This window comes from Colius striatus, chromosome 4 (genome assembly GCF_028858725.1).
Source record: "Colius striatus isolate bColStr4 chromosome 4, bColStr4.1.hap1, whole genome shotgun sequence".
Classification (NCBI taxonomy): Eukaryota; Metazoa; Chordata; class Aves; order Coliiformes; family Coliidae; genus Colius; species Colius striatus.
Window position 1 is genome coordinate 49,060,057 of NC_084762.1, and position 20,658 is coordinate 49,080,714.

Below are 20,658 nucleotides of genomic sequence, written 5' to 3' on the forward strand. Positions count from 1 at the left end.
CTCCAGGCTCCTCTGGAGAGCAGAAAATAGTAGTTTAAAGCTCACTTCAGTGCCAGTCTGCGGGAGATTGCTTTCCACAGGACCCCTGCTGATGGAGGCCTAGGGGAAGAGGCCCAGGAGTTATTCAATCAGTCCAAGGCTCTGGGGCGGCCGGGGCTCCTTTGAGGGCTGATTATAAAGCTGCCCTCCTGTTGCCTGCCTCCGAACAGAACGAAATGAGCAGCCTCTTGCTGAGCAGATTCTGCAAGAAGGAATTTCACCTGTCATGGAGTTTGTCAGAATTTCAGGATTTATCTTGGTGCAAAATTAATAAAATACCAACTAGGATTTCAGCCTGACTACTCAGCTGTGTCATCTCAAAGTGATCTTTCACCCAAGAAAACCTGGACACAGAGCTACTGAAGTCATTCTTGCCCTACTTTTGCTTGGGAGCTTCAGCAGGATGCTATGACTGAATAAGAAAATGATTAGAGGTGGATTTCCTGACAATTACACTCAACGTCAAGAGCTGGGTGGGTGCTTCTGTCCTAATGTGTAACCTTCCACCTTACTTCTGTGTTTTTTAAATCTCCCTGGAATAAGCTAGGAATCTGAAATAGAAAAAGATAATTTTTGCAGTTTATAACCTAGCAGGTCCCTTATGGCAGCACATCTGTTAAGTTCGTACACTGGTATTCCAGGTCTGGATTTGATTTATAAGTTTTAAAGGAATACAAACAACAGACTACATGAGATTACATTCAGTGAGATACTGCAAATTAATATTGCTGTGACAGTCAAGCACACGGTCTTTAACCATATTCTCAGTCTAATATTGTGGTAAGGTGTCAGGTTGCTAAAGCATCATCTGAAACCTCTGTGAACTGAGTTCAGTTCTTTCAAATCTAGTCAGTCTCACTGGTCTTCTGACAGTGCCTTACAGAAATAACAATAATAGTACTAAAAAACCCACCTTTATACGCTATTGTTTAAGTAAGATTGTGTTAGCTTAGAGCACTTACGTGAATTTCAAGTCTCAGGTAGCATAGAAGCAATTAGCTTGCAGACTATAAGAGAGCTTTTCAGCTAAAAGAGATCAACTTGTAGAAAATAAAATAGTTGTCAGTTAAACCAGCTGATGGGCAATGAATATTATTCAATTTACAGTGCCATTGGTTCAGATTTTGACATGGAGAAAGAGAGATCCACTCTAACAAGAAACAGCAAAATACACCCAGACTGAGAACAAAGATGCCTCCAATAGCTCTTACCCTATATTGTGGCAATTTCTATACACCCCTCAAAGCTGTTTGAAGTAACAAATCTACCTTTCTATTTGCTTGTCAGCATTTTCTAACAAGAGCTTAAAACAAATGGTAACATATCCCTTTCCTACCTTCTCAGCTTTTAAATGACAATTCAACATTAATACACATCATAAAGCCACCTTTACCAGGCAGTAGTAGTCTGACAGTTTTAACACCAAGAGATCTCACAGTAAAGAGGGAGAGAGAGAGAGCAAGCAAGTGAATGCACAGATGGTGGGAGGGGACACAGGGTGCTCTCAGCAGGCTACAGTAGAGATGCATTAACTCCACAGAGGGATAAGGGCTTCCCACCAGTACAGTCATGAATTATAACTGAGCATGGGAGTGAGTTCTTAGTGCCTGTCTCACAGCAAATATACTGTTCCATTTTCCTTCGCAATCACCTTTCACCTTTACAAACGCAAAGCAAAGCAAAATGCACCACTAATATTTAACAGCATCACAGGTTCTTTATATTACATAGTACACATCTAAAGTACGATTCTGCCACAAAATGAGGCTATAACAATATGGATAAACAACTAAAGCTGCATGTACAAATGTCTGTAACTCAGCAGTATCGGTTCATGAGAACCGAATCATTTCTTTCTTTTTTCCCTTGTTAACAGGGTGGATCCAGGACACCCAATTTTAGCTTTGAACACAAAAGAAGCTCAACTTAAAAAAAAGAAAAAGATCACGGAAGCCTGTAAAAATCCACACTTTTTCAACCCAATATTGTATTTCAGCCTCAATTTGATCAAAGCATGGTGAACTTGACCCCAATAACAGGTAGAAAAGCAGAGTCTAAAAGCTGTTCATCCTGGCTGGGGTTTTGTAATGAATAGCTCCAGTTGTGTAGTCATCTGCATTTGAGTCTTTGTGACTAATGTTTGGAATGGTGCAATGTATGACATCCTTTTTTTTTTTTTCTTTCTTTCTTTTTTTTTTTTTTAAAGAGAAAAAAGGGAAAAAGGGAAAAAAAAAGAAAAAGAGGGGAAAAAAAATGAAAAAGAAGGAAAGTCACCACGTTTGAGCCAAGATTGCTGTTTACTGGAGTTTCCTGGATATGTCTCTTTATGAATCACTGACCACACCTTGTTTTCACAAACTATCTGCACCTCCTCCCTGTGGGAATTCTTCCCCTCCCAACTTTCCTCCTACTCGATGAACCTATCAATGGAGAAAAATTGTTATTTTAGGCAGCTGAAAATTTGACCAATTTTAAAGGATTCATTTACCATGCCTTTCACTTTCTTTTAAATCCTCAGTGTTCCTGTTCTAAATGACAGCACCGCAAGCACTGCTTTTAAGTGCTATTCATCTTGCCTACCACATCTCAGCCTTTCACACAGAAGGCTGCTCTCTCTCCAACAATGGAGCCATACTCCTTTATAGCTTGAGGGCAGAGACTGTTACTAGCTGTAGACTTGCTGCAAATATCACAATAAAGGATACAAGTGTGAATTTCTCTTAAAATACAGGTTCAGCTCTGGAGGTACCTTGCTTTAGAAAACTCTGTCAAGAGGAAACATTATATCTTTTTCCAAAATGCACAGCAGCCACTCAGTTGAAACAGCTTTTCCAAAATGATCTATTGTGTCAGTGGAATCAGGATGCTCGTGAATTTTATACTTTTCTCCACTTTGGGTTTCTAATTGATATCTTAGTTTCTGTCACGCTTAATATACTCAGTTTTGCAGCATGTCTCGTGGAAGATTAAAATAACAAAAAATAATCTTCCCTGTCTCCCGATTCCTGGAGCTTGAGGAGATGCACAGCTACTGAACGAAGCTCTCTGATGGAAGAAGGTAGAGTTTAGACTATAGATCTTAAGAGGTGGCAGGTTTGCTGCTGCAGAGTCCCTCTACCTATGCTTTGGTGTGCTGAAACCATGGAGAGGTGAGGATGCTGGATTTACAAAGGAGCCACAACAACCTTCTGCCAATGCTGTGGAGGGAAGAGGGGGCAGACCTCAAGTGGCAAACTTTCAGTGATAATGTGGTGCCATCACTCGTTGGGAAACGGCAGGACCAGTGGAGAGTGAAGCCAGGAATGAGGAGCTTAATCATGGGGATGGAGTGAGGGGGGCCAGCTGCGGGGTGGGGGAAGGGAGGTAGATTTGCAGAACTGGCCATGAAGCTCCTCAGTACACCATAGCTGGATGCTTCATAAAGTCACACTGATGGCAGTCCCGGAGATGACCATCTGTTGTCAGCTCTGGGCCAGATGAAAGATAATATAATGGCAGCTACTGGTAGCCAACAGCAGGGCCGTTGTAGAAAGGAATACGTCCTAGAAAGAAGAAGTAGTGCTTCCCGTTTAGCACAGAGAATCAGTCATTGATATCAACTACATTAGCAAGAAATTAATGGATGGACAATTAAGAAATGAACTGATGTAGCAGGGAAATTATTCAAATGCAAACAGAGTGCTTATTTCTTCTGCTTACTCCAGGTGTATGAGCCAACTGATCTGACTAATGGCTAGGTGTAGGCTGAAATGTTCAGGGCACAGATGATAAAAACTCATTTTCTGCAAAGGGCAGAATTCCATTTCTAATGATTATTTGTGGGTCAGGGAATACATTTACTGCTTCCCCTGCCTTCAAACTACAACAAGACTCCCTGATGTTCACAGAGGTTTCTACAAGGACTGAGGGTAGAAATTGGCCTTTATGTAATAACTGAACTTCCACTTATTATTACCATGATTTATTTTTACAAGTGCCTTATCATTATTATCAGCATCACTCAGCAGAAAAATGTTTGCCTTCACAAGCACTATTATTTCTATCTTGTTTCTTTCTTTGCCTCATAATCTTGTTTCTATTTCACTACTACTTCGTTGTCTTTCATTTTCTTCTTCTGCCTTTCTGTGCATTTTCCTTTCTGCAACAATTTCTGATTAGCTTCTTTAGGCTGAAATCTCACACATCTCACTGTTCCATTTGCTAAAACAATAAAATATCACGATGTTAATGTTGACATGTAACATCACCCATAGTTTCAGATTCAACATGCAGAAAAGACAAAGGAACAGTGGAGCTTACCTTCTGATTACCATAGTTTCATGCGGCTTTTAGACTGAAGACTACAAACTTCATTAAACACATTTGCATGACACAGTCTTTGCAGTCACAGGGTTATGAATTGTACTGTATTACCTGATTCCGCACAATCTATTTAATGTTGACCGTACAAAGCAATAAGGAGAACACATACAAAGTAGAAGTTAATTTTTTTTTGGTTGCTACTGACTTTTTTTTAAAATACATACTTCCATTTTACAACAAGAACTCAGGCATACAAAAGCATAAACAGGAAGGAGTAGGCAAAATAGGGATATATCCACAAGCTCATACATATTTGGCTCTTGAAAGAGAAGGACTATATGTTTTTATTTAGTTTAATATGGGTACTTTCTGGGTGTAGTTCAGTACTTATTTTGGACAGTGTATTTATCTTCCATTTCTTTATGATTTTACGATTCCTTAAGCCTTAATTTCTTTTCAACATTAAAATGGTATATTTAAAGGCAATATTCATCACTTAACTAATACACTGTCTTTGTCAATTAATTCTTTAATTTCATCAATAATATCACTCAAGCATCTGAAAAAACCAAATCTGTAATTGTGATTCAGTTGCTCCAGAAATTTAAGGAATGTTCTCTCAGGGATAAGGGATAATTGTGAATGCATTGTTTACTGCTTGCTTACAGGAAAAATTGCAGAGAGTTTCACCGGGATGACTGTTGCATGTAGAGTTACAAGTATATGGAAGATGTGGTGACAAGTCAGAACAGCTAATACTAAGCCCACCTTTGTTAAGCACCATAAAATGGTCCCTGAAAAACTGGCACTTTTGGCTTGGTGGGCTTTTGCAGTGTGGTATAAATATTCATGAACTAAGGCAGAACCCACAGGGAATGTTTACATTTGAATAGGCCAATCAAAGGCGGGTGAACTCACAAGCTGCAAACCTGGAAACATCTTATTTAGAAAAGAATTACTGCATGAAAACCTAATAGGGCTGTAAGACCCTTCAGTCCCCAGGAGGGAAGGGGCACTGGAAGGGAATTCAAAGTATTTTTTTGGTATTTAAACTTTGTTTGACATTGAAACAAAAGACTTGCAGGGGAAACACTTTGAAGGTATGTCCTTAAAGAACCAAGGCATAAGTTCTTCCATCACCCTTCTCTTGATTGCATTTCTGAGAAAATTTGCAAACAAAACAATTATCCCTTATAAGGAAAGAAGTCTCGAGTCTCAAGAACACAAGTTTGAATTTTTGAAATTTGTAAGACATGCAAAAATACTCAGTGCACATACTGGTACACATTAATATCCATATATCTATCTGAAACAGAAAGCACAGTAAAAGTTCAAGAAAAAACCACTCAAACTAATAATACTTGTACTGAATGCAGCTCTATCTAGTTCCCTCAAAACACAAGCATTAATTACAATCTTAGTATTTCTGGCATACATATTATCATCATCCTCATTCTTCAGATGGAGAGTATGCCCAGTTCAGAAGAGCGAGTTAGGACCTGACTGAATTCAGGTCTCCTGAGTCCTAGACATTTGCTTTAACAAAAGCAACCTGACTGTCTGCTGAGGACTAAGGCCAACATTACTGAATGTTGGTGCCTGTATTTAGGTATCAAAAGTGTTTTGCTGGAACCTTAAATGAGTCTAATGTTTGCTCAGCACCTGTGTTTTTATCAAGGTTCTTAACTTCAGGCATTTATAGCCTGAGTTCCTGATGCACTCAGCACCAGCATCTTGCATTGGTCTTAACTGCAGCTGGAGGTGCTCAGCACCCTCTCAGAAATAGACCATTGAGTTTGAAAATGCTGGCCTAAAGCTTTGATTTTTAATTGGATTTCAGGTAGGCTTCTTTTTAAGAAGAGCTGACAAAGTTATTCCCTGCTGGCTCCTGGCCTTTGGGGCCTTGAAAGCCAACATCTACGTTCCACTCCTCACCCTAAGAGTTTGAGGACCTAGAAATGCCAGAACTAATCTCCAATTTCACTTGAAAAAATGTTTTGAGGCCTTTTCTTTGTGAAGAAAACATCCTTGACAATCTAACTTCACCTGCAGGTTTGAAAGTTTTGTCTCTGTTTTTGTGTAAAGAGTATAAATTATTCATGGTCTCCCCTGCTGTCAGAAGGCTTGCCTTTGGGACCAATGTGATACACACACTCAACTACTGTGAGGGCCTGTAGTGGTTTAAGCCCAGATGGCAACTAAGCCAATCACTCACTCCTACCCCACAGTGGGATGAGAGGAGAGTCGGAAGAAAATGGTACAAAACCCTGCATTGAGATAAGGATAGTTTAATAGGACAACACAAGGAGAGAAGAAATAACAACAACAATAACACTGTAAAAGAACATACAAAGTCAGTGATGCACAATGCAGTTGCTTGCCATGTGAAATCCAATGCCCAGCCCATTCCAAAGTCTTGATCCCTCCTCCTGACCTACATCCCTCCTCACCCAGCCTACATGCTGAGTATGACGTCAGATGGTATTGAATATACCCTTGACTAGTTTGGGTCAGTTATCCTGTCTGTGTCCCTTCCCAGCTTCTTGTGGAAGAACTTTATTCCAGCCAAACCCAGGACAGGGCCCTGGCAAAACAATCCCATATGGAGGTAGTGGTGCCACTGCTGCTATGGCTGATGCGATTCCCACACCAATGTTGTTCCTAGCTTACCCCAGAGGCTTCTGTCACAAAGGGACAATCCCAGCCCAGGTTAATTAGCAGTTTTCTCCATCTGACTCCCAAATGAGAGAATACAGTGTCTGAATCCCAGCTCTGCTACTGCCTCCACTAAAGGTCTTGGTCAAATATTTCAGTTCTTGAAAAAGCCTCAAGCTTGCCTAATTCTGTTCTTGCACAGGTCAGGGCTATTTTAAAGGCTATTTAAAAATGTCAAGGTATTTGGGAGCATTTTACAATACAGGAATCTCTTGAAAGTTTATCCCTTAAAGAAATGAAGAAATGGGAAGATTAGTTTCAACAGTGCTAACCTTGAAATGTGAAAATGTTAAAACTGGACATCCAGAGAGGGCACACATAAAGCTACACAAAAATTCTGGAGGCTCTTCTAAGTTGCCGTGGCCCCGCTCTGCTTCAGCTGCTTGCACTGGGGGCTGAGAATGTTCTCCTGTGGTTTTAAGCAACATGAATAACATCTGCTATGAGTGCTTCATTCTTTCTTTCATCCTTTCCCTGGGGAAGGAACTGTGTATTTCGTTTTGGAAGATCTCTGTTGTTGTGGGTTGGGGTTTGTAGGGAGGTTAAGAAATCTACATACAGGTATATTTATAAGAGTAAAGGGAGTCTTTGGCACCTCTAGATGCACCTTACTCTTAAAACGTCGAGGACCTTCACAGTAACACTTAACTCCTGTTTAAGTTTGCTTCAGGCTCCCATGTCAATCTCTAGCTCCTGTACAAACAAGTTTCAGGCCTTTGATAAAAACACTCACAAAGCAGAGATGTCAACTACTGCATTGTTACCAAATGAGAAGAACTTCTAAGGTGATCTGTGAGATGTGCTGGACCCACTCTGACAAAAATATTAAGGATTGAGTCTTAGAGCACAACTGGACAAATATGTAGGAAAGCAGTGTAGACAGCAAGAGAGTACGATAAACAATATGCTCCTGGTTTCCTTTTCTACCGAGGAACTGTGCTGCAGCTCTGTGTATTAGCTGGAATGTCCTACAGGCTGATGGCTTCATGCCCAGGTATTCTGTACTGATGGAGTCCAGACGGGAAGCAGCAAGGGTGTGAATCACTGAGGCCAGGTCCCTTTTGAACAGGATAGGAAGCAACTGCTGATCCAATTATTTTGTGCCCTAGTTTTCATGTCTGTAAAGTGGGGACAATTAACTACTCCAGGGGCAACTAATTATTAGTCACAAGATATTAAGTAAATGCTCTCACCAAAAAGAGGTATAATTTTTGTACAGGGCAAAATGATCCTAAGAGGTCATGTAATCCTGGCTAGTATCATATTCAGAACTATCATCACTGAAAAAGTGATAAAACCTGTACAATTATTCAGCAATTCTACTGAATATTAGTGCATCTCTGACCCAGTAACATCTAAAAAAAATGTAATACGAATCCATTCACTCTGGGTAACACTCCACAAACACCACAATATATTGTTTTGACTATGGAAGTAACACTAGGAGTAACATCAGGACTGGAAATAGGAATGACTACTCCTCATTAGGGACAAGGGAAGCAAAATGATCTGTTCAAACACTTAAGTGTATGTCCAAAGACAGGCAAAAGAAAGAGGTGCTTGAAATGACATGAGGACAAGAAAGGAAAGTTTGAATAGGCACAATTACTTTATAATTTAATGAAAATTCAATATTAAGTTACTGATAAGTTTTCTTATTTCCTTATTAATTAAAAGTTCAGTATTATGGATGATGGATGGAGAAGACTACGGAGAGCTGTATGGTCACACTCAGGTGTTCAGTTAGAGATGTTTCAGCATTTGGGAGATATCTAAGCACCCTATCAACAAACCTACCTTGTAGCTTCCTTATCCAATACCTAGATGTGATATATTTCTGATATCAAAGACTGTCACAAGCCTGTTTCTAAAAATCCCTTATTGTTTTAAGCATGTCTATTCTATTCTATTCTATTCTATTCTATTCTATTCTATTCTATTCTATTCTATTCTATTCTATTCTAGGAGTTGGACTAGATGATCTCTAAAGGTCCCTTCCAACCCTACCATTCTATGATTCCAACGAATAAACATTTTTAGAAAAATACTTTTTCAGCTCCAGTCACAGATGTAAATACACCACATAGCCTTTTGAACATGCTAGTACAAAAATTCACAACTGGAAACATTCTTAAAACATACACTCTATTACAGAAGGTTTCCATTTGTTTCCTTTCTATTAAGTTAGTATCTCCAAAAATGTAAAGTTAGTTTAAGAACTATGGAGCACAAAGCCATTTCAAGGTAGTGTCAAAGGTGGGAGAAGGGCAAGCTGTAAATACAATCTTAAAACAAAGAGCAAATTCCTGTGAAATCTCATTACTTCAACTTGAAAGTTGAGTAATGAATTGGAGGTTTAATTTTCAGGACTGGTCATTTACTCTGTATTTTCATCAGAACATGATCCTATAGGATTGTCTTGCATTCTTAACAGAGGTCTGGAGAGAAATAATGAAAATTTTCTAAAGAGAGCCCTACTTGTTTTTTGCATAGGGAACATTGGTAATGAGGAGAATGTAACTTCCCCAAAGTGAGATGAACCTAGTATGAGGGGATTCTTATGTTCCTATAGCCTGCTCTTCCTGGAATAGCAGTCAGAAAATGCTAAGCAAAGAACTGCACTGGGCCAAACGCCAAGTTAAGCATCATTATAATGCATTTATTTTATGTATCCCTGAATTCATTCCCTTTAATTATCAGCTGTACTATATGTGTGGGTAGGGCTTCTATGCTGTTGTGTTCTGCTCTGCTCTACCTTGTTCATGTTCTTACTCTGACCTACAGTCATGGAGTACTGTCCATGGCTTCTAATCTGGGATGTTTAGCATCTCTCGTAGTTGGGAGATGCACTTTAGACAGATATTTAAATTAAAAGCAATGAACTGTTCCTGATAGAGGAAATAAATACAATATTAGTCTGCAAGCCCCAACACAAACCACAGTAATGTGAAAAGATAGGGAAACATAACCTGGAGGCTAGTTGCCAAAGATTCCACTTCTTCAGCTCATAGATAGTCTGAACAAAGCGATACGTCCTAGAATAGGTTTCAAATGAGAGTGGGCTCGAGATCAATGTATTTTCAGCAAAAGCAGACTCCAAAGGTCAGTACCTACTGCTCTGCTTAAGTGCTTTGCTGCCCTTTCACCAGCCTGGGTAGATAACTGGAGGTAAGAGCAGAAAGCCAAGCGATCCAAACAAATAAATGCAAATGGCATTATGATACTGCAATTTTTAAACATACTGCATTCTCAACTGGGGTGGGGCAACCCAAGTTAATTAAAATAATAAACATCATGAATTAAGTGAATAAGAAAATGAATACTTTTTCCTTTTTTGCAAGTGTAGATAAGGCAGAGAGAGGCTGTCTCTAAGGATATGGAGACATAGTCTATTAAGAGACTTCTGCAGCATGGAACAACCAACACACTGATTGTCACCTGGCCAATTTAGAGAATAATTTGTCTCTCTGTAGTGACATCCTTTTGTGCCCTTCACCCAGGTGCCTCAGTCAGTTAACGAACTAGGCTTAGATGGAAAAAGCAAAATCTTCCCTGCCGTCTCAGGCAGGGATGAATTTTGAGTGGAAAACCATGTGCTGTTATTACAATAAAAGAGCTGAAGGCAGCTGCTTGGGACTCCATGTATTTTGAAACGAAAATGTATTTTAGGAGGGACAGACTAGTAAGGAGATGATTGTACAAGTCACAGCTACACCTGGATCTCTGTATATTTTGCATCTTCAGAAGTCAATTACCTAGTCTGCCTTTTTAAAATCCATTTTGAATTCTGCTGTTAAAACTAATACCTACCGTCTTACTCATTTTTTTTTGCTTTTCATAATTATCTTTTGCATATCTGCATCTTCTAGGTTTCTTTTTCCCCCCTTTTTTTTCCTTTTGGTCTTTCCTCCCTCACAATCTTTCCTTTCTCTTTCCCGAAACTGCTGATGTCCCTACTTCTCCCTACTTCCTCATTTTGATTAATTAGTGATGAATGACAGAGTATGTGAAAATAAGTAAGCCAAAAATATCTCAAGATTTTTTTCCTGAAAAAGCATTCACCTTATTGGAAACACTTTACAAAAAAAATCCCAACACGTATTTTGAGAAAAAAAAATTATAAAGAGAAACATTCCATAGAAAACATGATATAAAAGAAACACATAGAGCAAAATTAGTTTCTGACCTTTCCTCATTCCACTCAAGTTCTCCTTTATTTTTCCCACAAGTCTAATAACTTCCTACAGAACTCAGACCATTTTCTGACTTCAAAGTTCAATCTTGCCCCTTTCTGTCCATCATTATGTATGTCTTTTCCCCCAAATGTTCACCTTACATTTTCTTTTCTCAGTCCTCATTTTCCATTTTGGGTCAGAACTTGCATGGAATATCTTATAGAGACAGTAAATGAAACAGATTTGGATCTATTAAAAATAGAAGAGACACAGAATACACACATTGGAGTGTTACAGGTATCATACTGCAGGTACTACAGAAGCTCCCATGTCCTAGGAGTCCATCGAAAAAGAAGTAGGGAAGTATATCAGAAAGGCTTTATTCCATATTGTTTTCATGCAGAAAGAAATTAGGAAAGATAAAGTGCTGTGCAATAAATACCAACCTCTCACACTATGAATTTATGCATGTTTTAAATGCTCTAATTTCTTTTTTCTCCACAGAAATACTTCATATTGCGTGCCAAACGTTAATATCAGGTTTTCAGCATGTAAAACTTCCAGTAAGTAAAATACTACATGAGCATATGTGTGCACATGCCTCAGTAGCCTTTTGCCTCTGTTGATGAGATGAAATCCAGCTCTGGCTCAATGCAAAATTAAATTGTGGACACCTCAGTCAAAGGACATAGAGATGGAGGCCCATGCTATAGAAACTACTGAAAAACCTTTAGTGCTGACAAATCCAAACAAAAGTCACGTGGCAGACAGTGTAGGAAAGGCCTTACTGTACAAATAGAATCATGGCATAATCTTTTTCTCCTGTTTGACTCCAACAGACCATCAAAGATGTTGAAATTCTTTCCTCTGCCAACCTAGCTTAAGACTTCAATATTAAGGAGAATAATTTAGAAATAATTTTCTGCTGCTGTCACAAAATGTAACACCACATCAGGAATAACGCACCACCTCTTCTCATTGCAAGGCAATCAGTGTAGAATTTAATATATAGTAAATAATCCTTTCATCCCAAATTGTTTTCAGTTCTTATTAAACATTTATGTCTTCCTCTCTGTCCTTTTGTTTACCATTAGTAAATGGTGTCATTAAAAGTGTGACAACAGCACAGAAGAAGACAGTGTACCATTCATTTGCCTCCATTTTTTTAACCCTGTTAAGTTAGTAGTTATGGGAAATGGTCAGCAGGTAAATCAAGATAATTTCTGTCTACTTCCCCCCACCTCACTCCCCCTTCAATCCCTACACTCCTACTTCAGTGCACAGCTTTTCACATTTAGAGACAAAAGAATACGCTTATTTTCCATTTTACTGCTGGAGTAAATGTTTTACAGATATCAAACAGAAAAACAGGATGCCCATTTCTCTCTCCTCAAGAATACCTTCAGCTGCAACAACCTACAGAGCAAGAATCCAAAGGTAGCTACTAAAATTCAGGCCTGTACCAGGTGGCTTTCTGCCTGCACCTTTTTAAAGCAGCATGGATTGAATCACTCACAATTTCACTTGTTCTTCCCTCATTCCCATCCTGATGATGAACAAGTATCAGAGGAGGTCATGGCAAGTAAAGCTTTGAACTCAAGTATCAAATACATAATGCTATTATAATCCCTAGGTAACAAGTATGGTACCTGCAGCTCTGTTTGGAAGAAGAACTTCTGTGGACACTGTGTGCAGTCATAGATCTTGTCCTCTTGTCCATGGGCTGAGAAAATATGCTGCTGCAACTTGTTTGCTTGGACAAACACTGGAATATTAGACAAACAACAAGCTTTTCATTATTTCATATTGCAAGTGAAGACTTTTTTTCTAAACAATTTCCCACTAACATTCATCAGTTCCAAGAGGTCAAATTAGGCTGATTTCACATTACACTGTTGCTGTAATGGGGACCAATGAACACTATTTAGCTATGAAGTGTGATCATACTTCTAAAATGAATGAATTGAAACAGATGCTTGTTTCTTTAAAAAAACCCAACAAAGAAAGAATAAGGCTCTAATAGGTCAAAGAATGAAGGTTTCAAATTTAAAGAATTTAAAAGTGCCATTTTCTCTCCAGAATTATTTCTGCATGCTTACTGCACTTTGATTGAACACACAACTTATTTCCTAGCAACCAACAGGTTTGAAAAGCATAGATGCCAAAGACCTGTTTATTCTGTGTGCCTAAAGTTAAAACTAACAAACAGCTCTGTATTTAAATGTGTTAATGCTAAAAATTATATCCCACAGCTACACCGGGGCAATGTCTATAAATGTGAAACAGAACTGCAGGTAAATTCTCTTTGGATACTTTAAGATCAACTCTGCCTACACACTGAATGCAAGGGTTTCAATAATATAAACATGTTCAATTTTAATGACTACAAAACAAGGCCCTAAGACTGTGTAACAGTTTACCTAGGAGACATACTATTAATAATTAAATTGTATATGCCAGAGGCAGTGTTTGGGTTGGCAGCACTGACTTCTGATGGATGCCTGGTGCACTGTGACCTAAAAAAGTTTGCATCTACAATATTAATCTGTATAGGCAGGGAAAGGATTTATTAAAGATGCTGGCATTTGACTTTGACTCCACTCCTAATCATTAAAATTATTCTAATTGCAAGGCAACAAAAACCATCAGAATATTGTTCTTCTGAGTCATACATTTTAATCACATTTCTCATTACCCTGAAAAAACCAAAAGATCAGATTCTATTTTCCATATAAAACTTATATTGGTGATTTTTACTTCTTGTTAATATTCTAGAAAGACACACTGAAATAATTTAATGGCATATTGCTAATAAAACACCATTGTTTATGATTAATACTAGTGTCTATTTACCCCATCAGCAAAAAAGGAGAAAGTATTTCATACAGATTGGAATCGACTTATCTCCATACTCTTTAACACATTTTACAATGCTACTGGCTCAAACATTAAAGGATATTTTTATCAGGCTTCTTGCTCACAAGGAGAACTGTCAGTGCGTACTCCTTACACATGCAAGTTTTTATACTGCAATTTACAACTCCCTCAAACTTGCAAATCAAAGACTCATAGCATTACACTATAAAAGATGTCGTCATAATATGTGCACAAAGATGAGGGAAAAATTAACAGATTCAATAATAAAACTAAAAACCACCTCATCTAATGGAAAGAATTCTTGAACACAGGTGTCTAACAGGCAAACTGTTTACGGCAGTATGATCCATGCTCTGACATTACTATGATAAGCTGTGCAGTGAAGATGAACTATGTATTTTTTTAATTTTATAACCCAAAGAAATGTGTGAAACTTGAACACAGTGAGGTAATTATCATCACCAATCACTGTATCTGAGAGATGAAAAACTCAACTCTAATTTTCCTTTGTAGCACGCATTTATGTTTTATTGGGAGCAGAACTGCCAAACAAAGAGAAGTAAAATGAAGGTATTAAAGGGTCTACTTGTCTATCAATGAAAATCCTTCACTCCCATTAATGGAGAACAGAAACCTTGAATTGCTTCCAGAATTAGCATGCCATTGATGCGAGAATACCCAAAGTGTGTTTTGTCATGTTTGTGATTATCTTTGATTTTAATCTTGTAAAGCAAAACCGGGCATGTAAGCTACATATTAACGCTTATGTTTTAGGTTATCATTTGATGAAATGTTCTCTTAAGAAGGCCTTAAAAAACTCTCAACAACTCTGTAGGCATCCTTTTAATGTGTTTTCATTTCCAACAACAGCATTTTTCTGATCCTCATTATGGCCCAAACACTGCAGTGCTTAGCCCTACTGGGTCAAGTTATTTTCTCACTTGGGTTTTACTACTGAATAACACCACTGACTTGGGGAGGATTATTCCACACTTGGACTTGTGTCAGGGGAGAGCAGAACTTGACTTGTGGCAAGACAGCATGATTTGCTTTCTAAAGCACATTACAAGGGTGTTTCTTCTCACCACATGCCAACAAACACATGCAAGCAGGCTTTCTTATCCGATCAGAGGAGAATGTTGCTGCACAGGCTATGCCTAGCAGCCCTTGGCTGTGGGGCCAAGTTCTGTTCTGTGTTATATTGGTTTAGACAAAATGAGTGTAGCTTTTCAAACATAAGCTTATGGGCAGTTGTAACCTCGATAAGTTTGGTATATGAAGGTAATGAACTTGATACCATGGAAGCTAACAGACTGTCACTTCTGTAATGATAAAAACCTCAAACTTCCGATGGAAGAACTTGAAATGCTGCCCTTACAGATGGGTGTCTGACCTTCCAAGGAGCTCAGCTTTCTAAACAATTTCTAATCAATATTTCTAATAAGCACAAATGTAATGCTCCCTCCTAAAACTGACCTAAAGACAGCACATGACACAGTTGTAAGCGTATGACTGGGACAAGTAGTGATGGCTGCCTACCTGTAAAGCACACAGGACATTTGAAGGTGCCTCCCATGCCTTCAAAGCTGTGCTCTATCAGGTGGCACTGAAGTTTGGCAGGAGAGTCGAACGTCTGATTGCAGAGTTTGCATTCATGGTTCAGTCCTTCATCTGTGGGAGAAATCAAACAAAAAGTGAAATTCACCACAGCCCATACCAAAGTGCAGACCATCACAACGAACAACCTGAAGACACTTTGTTTTCTCAAGCTCAGGAAACTGGATGTGCCTCAGCATCTATGGCTGCTGAAGTGTTGTCTTACCTGGAAGGTTTCAGAATGTCCAAATTTTACTGAGTATTAAAAGTACAAATTTTACACATACAATTTGCACCAAACAGGAATGCAGTGCATTAGACTTCAGTAGGAAATGATGAGAAGGACCTGAAACATCATTTCTTAGCAGAGTGACCTGATCACGACCAAGTACATTTACAGTGTGTGAGGAATCTAACGCTGACCAGACAGCACCCCATCTACCATGGGTAAGAACTGCGAACGGACACGTTCTTAGTACTCTGGCTGATGTGGAGCTTCTCGTAACCACTGTGAGAAGGAAGGGTAGTTTATACCCTCACGTTACTCCTTCATGTTTCTAGTCTCAGAGGTATATATGAAACCTCTTGCAAACTGCAGGATTTCCCAGCTCCCTTTATGACAATCCCAGATATTTTCTACTTTATTTGCATTTCTCCTCTTAACAGCTCAGAAAAGTCCCCATGTGCCTCCTGACACAGCTTTCCCGTCAATGTCCTGTGGCTTTAAAACCTTTCCCATTCCCTGCTGCCAGTTCCTCTGCTTCCTCCCACTTCCTCCCATTGTCCTCTGAAGGCCGGCTGGTGCCTGGCACCAGGCTCCCTTCCTGAGGGTGCTGCAGGATTCATCCACTCCGCCATGAGGGCAGTCAACGGCTGTCCTACTTAGAAACAGTTGCTAGGTAAGAAGTGGCTTCCAGCCCTGCTGCAGAGGCCTCAATTCCCACAGCGCCACTTAGAAAAGGTCCTTCTGTATGTCACCGGTGTGCTACATGAGTAGCATTGATCTTGCAGGTAAATACTGTATCTGATTATTAGAAATCAAGTGGGAATAAAAGGCTTGGCGACTGGCACAGCTCCCTACTGTTTCTGAGGTGAAAAGGAGTGATTTAAGAGAGCGCCCTGCCCACCCCGGCCTCCTAAATGCCACACTGCCTACCATGCTGCCTACCTCCTGCCGACCAGAGTGCTGCCTGCAGTGATCAGTGACTGCAGTGACAGACATTTGTGGTTGGCAGTTGCTGTAGATGGTGAGAGCAGAGATGACGTTTTGTACTCTGCACAACAGTCCTCCCCACCATTGCAAAGAAAACATGACATGGTGCTTGCATTGCACAGAGGGGCCACATGCCCTCTTGAAATGATCCTTAGTAGCTTATCAGAATTGAAAAAACTTTAATGGCAGCCCTCAGCTTTCACTTCTTGTTAGTTTGAAAGCTAAATTTAGCCTTCATGTAAGTCAAAGCATCTTTAGCAAAGGGTGGGAATTTGTGGGCTTTAGACAGTGCAAGCTAAAATAGGCAGTGATGGCCATTCTGCAGGTGGGACTACTGAAAACTACCGTCCTGTGGTTTTCTACACGGTGTCAGAGCTCTTTATTAAGTAATAATAAAGGTACGGGGCAAATGAAAACCAACAAAGCCAAAAGACTTACATAAAATTGGGGTGTCAAAGTACCTCTTTTGGAGTAAACAAGTGAAAATATACAGACTACAAAAACTTCTACTCTGACAACAGTCCATTACCAGAGAGCTCTTTCTTCCCTGAACATCTACCTCTCACAATGTTCATATATGCAGTGCCTCCATTGCCTTTCATGGTAAAACCATGCTTTTCACATAGTGACCGTGAGAGAAATGTATGACCTCATTTCATTTCTTTAAAAGAAACACATTGGTATGTGTCCATAGTTTTAAACTCTCCTGTCTTCCCACCAGCCCTAGTGCAACATAGTGCTGCCACAGTGTATAGACAAATATGGGCAGGCCTGCTCCGGGAGTCAGCTGAAAAAGGTCAGTAGTCCTGGAGATCCCGTGCCCACAGACTACTGTCACTGAAGTGCTTGTCTCTGTTACTCATATCAGACAGAAAAACTTTGCTGACTCCCAGGCCACTTGAACAGGCACCAATTTATAGCTGGATCTGCTGAGATGGCCATCAGCATCAACTCAGGTAAAGGCTCAGGTCAGTCTCAACTGTTCTGCCACCACAATCTCTCTGGAGAGACTGGGATATTGAGGCAGCAGAGCACACGCTGCTGAGGCTGCTAAGGTACATGTCCCATCCAGTCAGACATGCTGGTAGTCAGGTACCACTGGCTGAAAATACTCTGTGCAAAAGACTCCCAGGGGCAGGTTAGGAGTGTGTGACACCTTTGCATCAGATAGGTGACACCTTTTGTAACTTTTCATAGATAAATTAACAACCATTTATCAAACATATGCTATTTCCTTAGCAGGGAAAAAAAGTAGTGGATTCTCAAGTGTTGCTTGGGATTTGAGGCTTTCCACCATCACTGACAAATCCTTCCAGTGTGTTGTCCAGTTTGCTGCTGCAGAGTGAAGACAAGTATGGCCCATGCAAGCATTGTCAAGGGAAGCATGAGGAAAAGAACCTGCCATGCACCAGTATGCACATCTAAGAGAGATGACCACATCCTGTGAGGTGGGCTGTATGCCATGCTCTCCCAACAGGCAGCAACACACAGCTGTGGGCAAAGCTGCAAAGCAGGGTACTGAAAGGAGGAGGAAGGCTCAACAAAGCATATATAAATGCCTCTTCTTTCCTGAAATTGCAAATCAATTATGAGGAAAGTACAGACTGCAACACATGATCAGATTATTTCTCCTACATCCAGATCCTTGCTGTGGCCGTTACCAAACATAGTTCTGAAGACAGTGCGAGTCCCCATGAAGGGTAATTGTGAGACAGAAAGCCTGTAGGGTGAAGTTTCTTCATCAAACTGTTTGTGCTGATACACACAGTCAAAGCAATTAGGACAAAGGGAGCTCCATCTCAGGATCTTCCACATGTCAAGGTGAAGATAATCGATGCCAATTCTCAAATCACAGAGTTACTGTTGGCAAAGTGTAAATGAACCATGCTAATCATTCTCGAGCAGAGGAACACTGAACGGGGAGTTCTTCAAACATTCCAAAGGAGAAAGAGTTCCTAAAAAGAAATATTTTTATATGGAGCTACAGAAGACAGAGAAGGTTTTTTTGTCTTTCCATTACTGAGGCTAATGAGGAAAGAGTAGGAAGAAAGGCATGCACTCCTGTTGCTGAAGCCAAGCTAATTTTAGCTACACAGTATTTGTACTTGTTCGAGAAGAATTGAACCCCATTAAATGTGACCCTATTGTATTTCCCATATCACTCAGATCCAAGGCGATCTCCTGGTCACAAACATCAAAACCACTTTGATTACTGTACGTTGCAAATCTGATTTTCCTAAAGGCTTATAAATAGGGTTTGAAAAATCACTTCACCCACTCGCCTAGGGCAGATAGGAAACTTCCCCAGGCAAGAGACATCAGTTTGTGCAGAATCTAAGCTTTCTCTTGAAAAGAAAATGTTTTTAGCCTCCTAGTTCTAAAGACCACATTTAAAATATGACTACATTTGTATAACCAATAGAATATTTTCCCCTCACTGATCAGGGAGTTATGAAGCCCTCTCATCACAGTCTTTTTTCACCCCCTTTGTGCACATCACCTGCTCTGCTCTACCTCCTTGGAACAAAGTGCAAGGTTCCACTCCTTGAATTCAAGAACTTGAGATCAGCATGATTCACATTTAAGGGACAGAGATAAGGTTACAGTATTGGCAGAATATCTAGGAGTGCTGGGTTCTGTTCCAAACTCAGACACTGACTTACTTGTATTACCTTGGGCATGACCATAGACCTGTGTTTCTCAGACAGCCCATCTTTAAAGAAGAGGTGTTAATTTTTAATTTCCACTTTAATAGGCTGACCTAATTAGCATCCCTTAAGACTTTTAATACAACTGAGACAGTGAGGCTGGAGAAGAGTCGAGGACTATCTACAGTTTACAATGAAGACCCAGAATTGCTGCCATCTGTCTTTGAAAAGGTTTAAGATGACACTTCTGGGCACACAACTGCCTGCTTGCTTGGGTCACACAGCACTGCAGAAGGATGAGGGAACAAGTCTTTGTCCCTATGCTCTGTTCTCCACAGAGATTTAAAATCACAGCCAGCATTTCATCTCCTAGTGGCAAGAAAGAGCCAGGGTGTGGCAGTCCTTGCAAAGGTGCCAGATGCAGAAAGAGGATGCAAAAGGCGATGTTTACACCCTGGTCCCTATCTAGCTCTTCATGTTTAGCAAACAATTTGATAGAGCTCTATGGAACTGCAAAATATGATAGCATTAATAAAGAAAGGGTCAGTGAAATGTCACATTTTCAGTTTCCATTTAGGATAAATCTGAAATGGAGTGTCAGATACAGTCCAAGAGGTTCTCTTTCCCTGCAAAACAGAGCTACTGCTCTTCGCTCTTACTCAGGGAAGAAAAAAAGAGAAAAAAAAAAGAAGAAAAAAGTGCTGAACAGCTTTAAAAAATTCAATCAAAATAATCTGCTCTTTGGAAAGGTGGCGGCTGACAGTAATTGGAAAATACTGTCTGACTCATTTATTAGAGTGAGATTCAGAGTCAATTGATTTAATAACCATTAGAATATTCTATTAAGGATATAATAGGTTGGCACAGCCTTATTTTTTATTAAGAGTTATAGGTAAGAAATAAGCAATGCTATGGAATTTTAGACAACTGCTGTATGGATCAGACTAAAAATACGGCTTGCAAAATAGGTATAAAACCAGCAGCTATCAGGAGGAGGAATAGGAAAGTACGTTGCAGTGCAAATGAGTTAGCTGAACGATGAAAAAGAAATGAACCTTTAATATAAAGCCTGCACTTCCCCAAATCTAACAGA

The 20,658-nt window shown here is 39.7% G+C and overlaps 1 protein-coding gene across 11 annotated transcripts in view; it reads right to left on the reverse strand.

The window, feature by feature from the left end:
* The window catches only part of ZNF521 (zinc finger protein 521), a 239,429-nt gene that overhangs the window by 15,653 nt on the left and 203,118 nt on the right, over positions 1-20,658 (reverse strand). For all 11 annotated transcript variants that reach the window (XM_061995574.1, XM_061995573.1, XM_061995582.1 and 8 more), the window contains 2 exons: positions 15,648-15,779; positions 12,881-12,996 (listed from right to left, as the gene is read on the reverse strand). In XM_061995574.1, the coding sequence (XP_061851558.1) occupies positions 12,881-12,996; positions 15,648-15,779 (248 nt within the window). The remainder of the gene's footprint in view (positions 1-12,880; positions 12,997-15,647; positions 15,780-20,658) is intronic.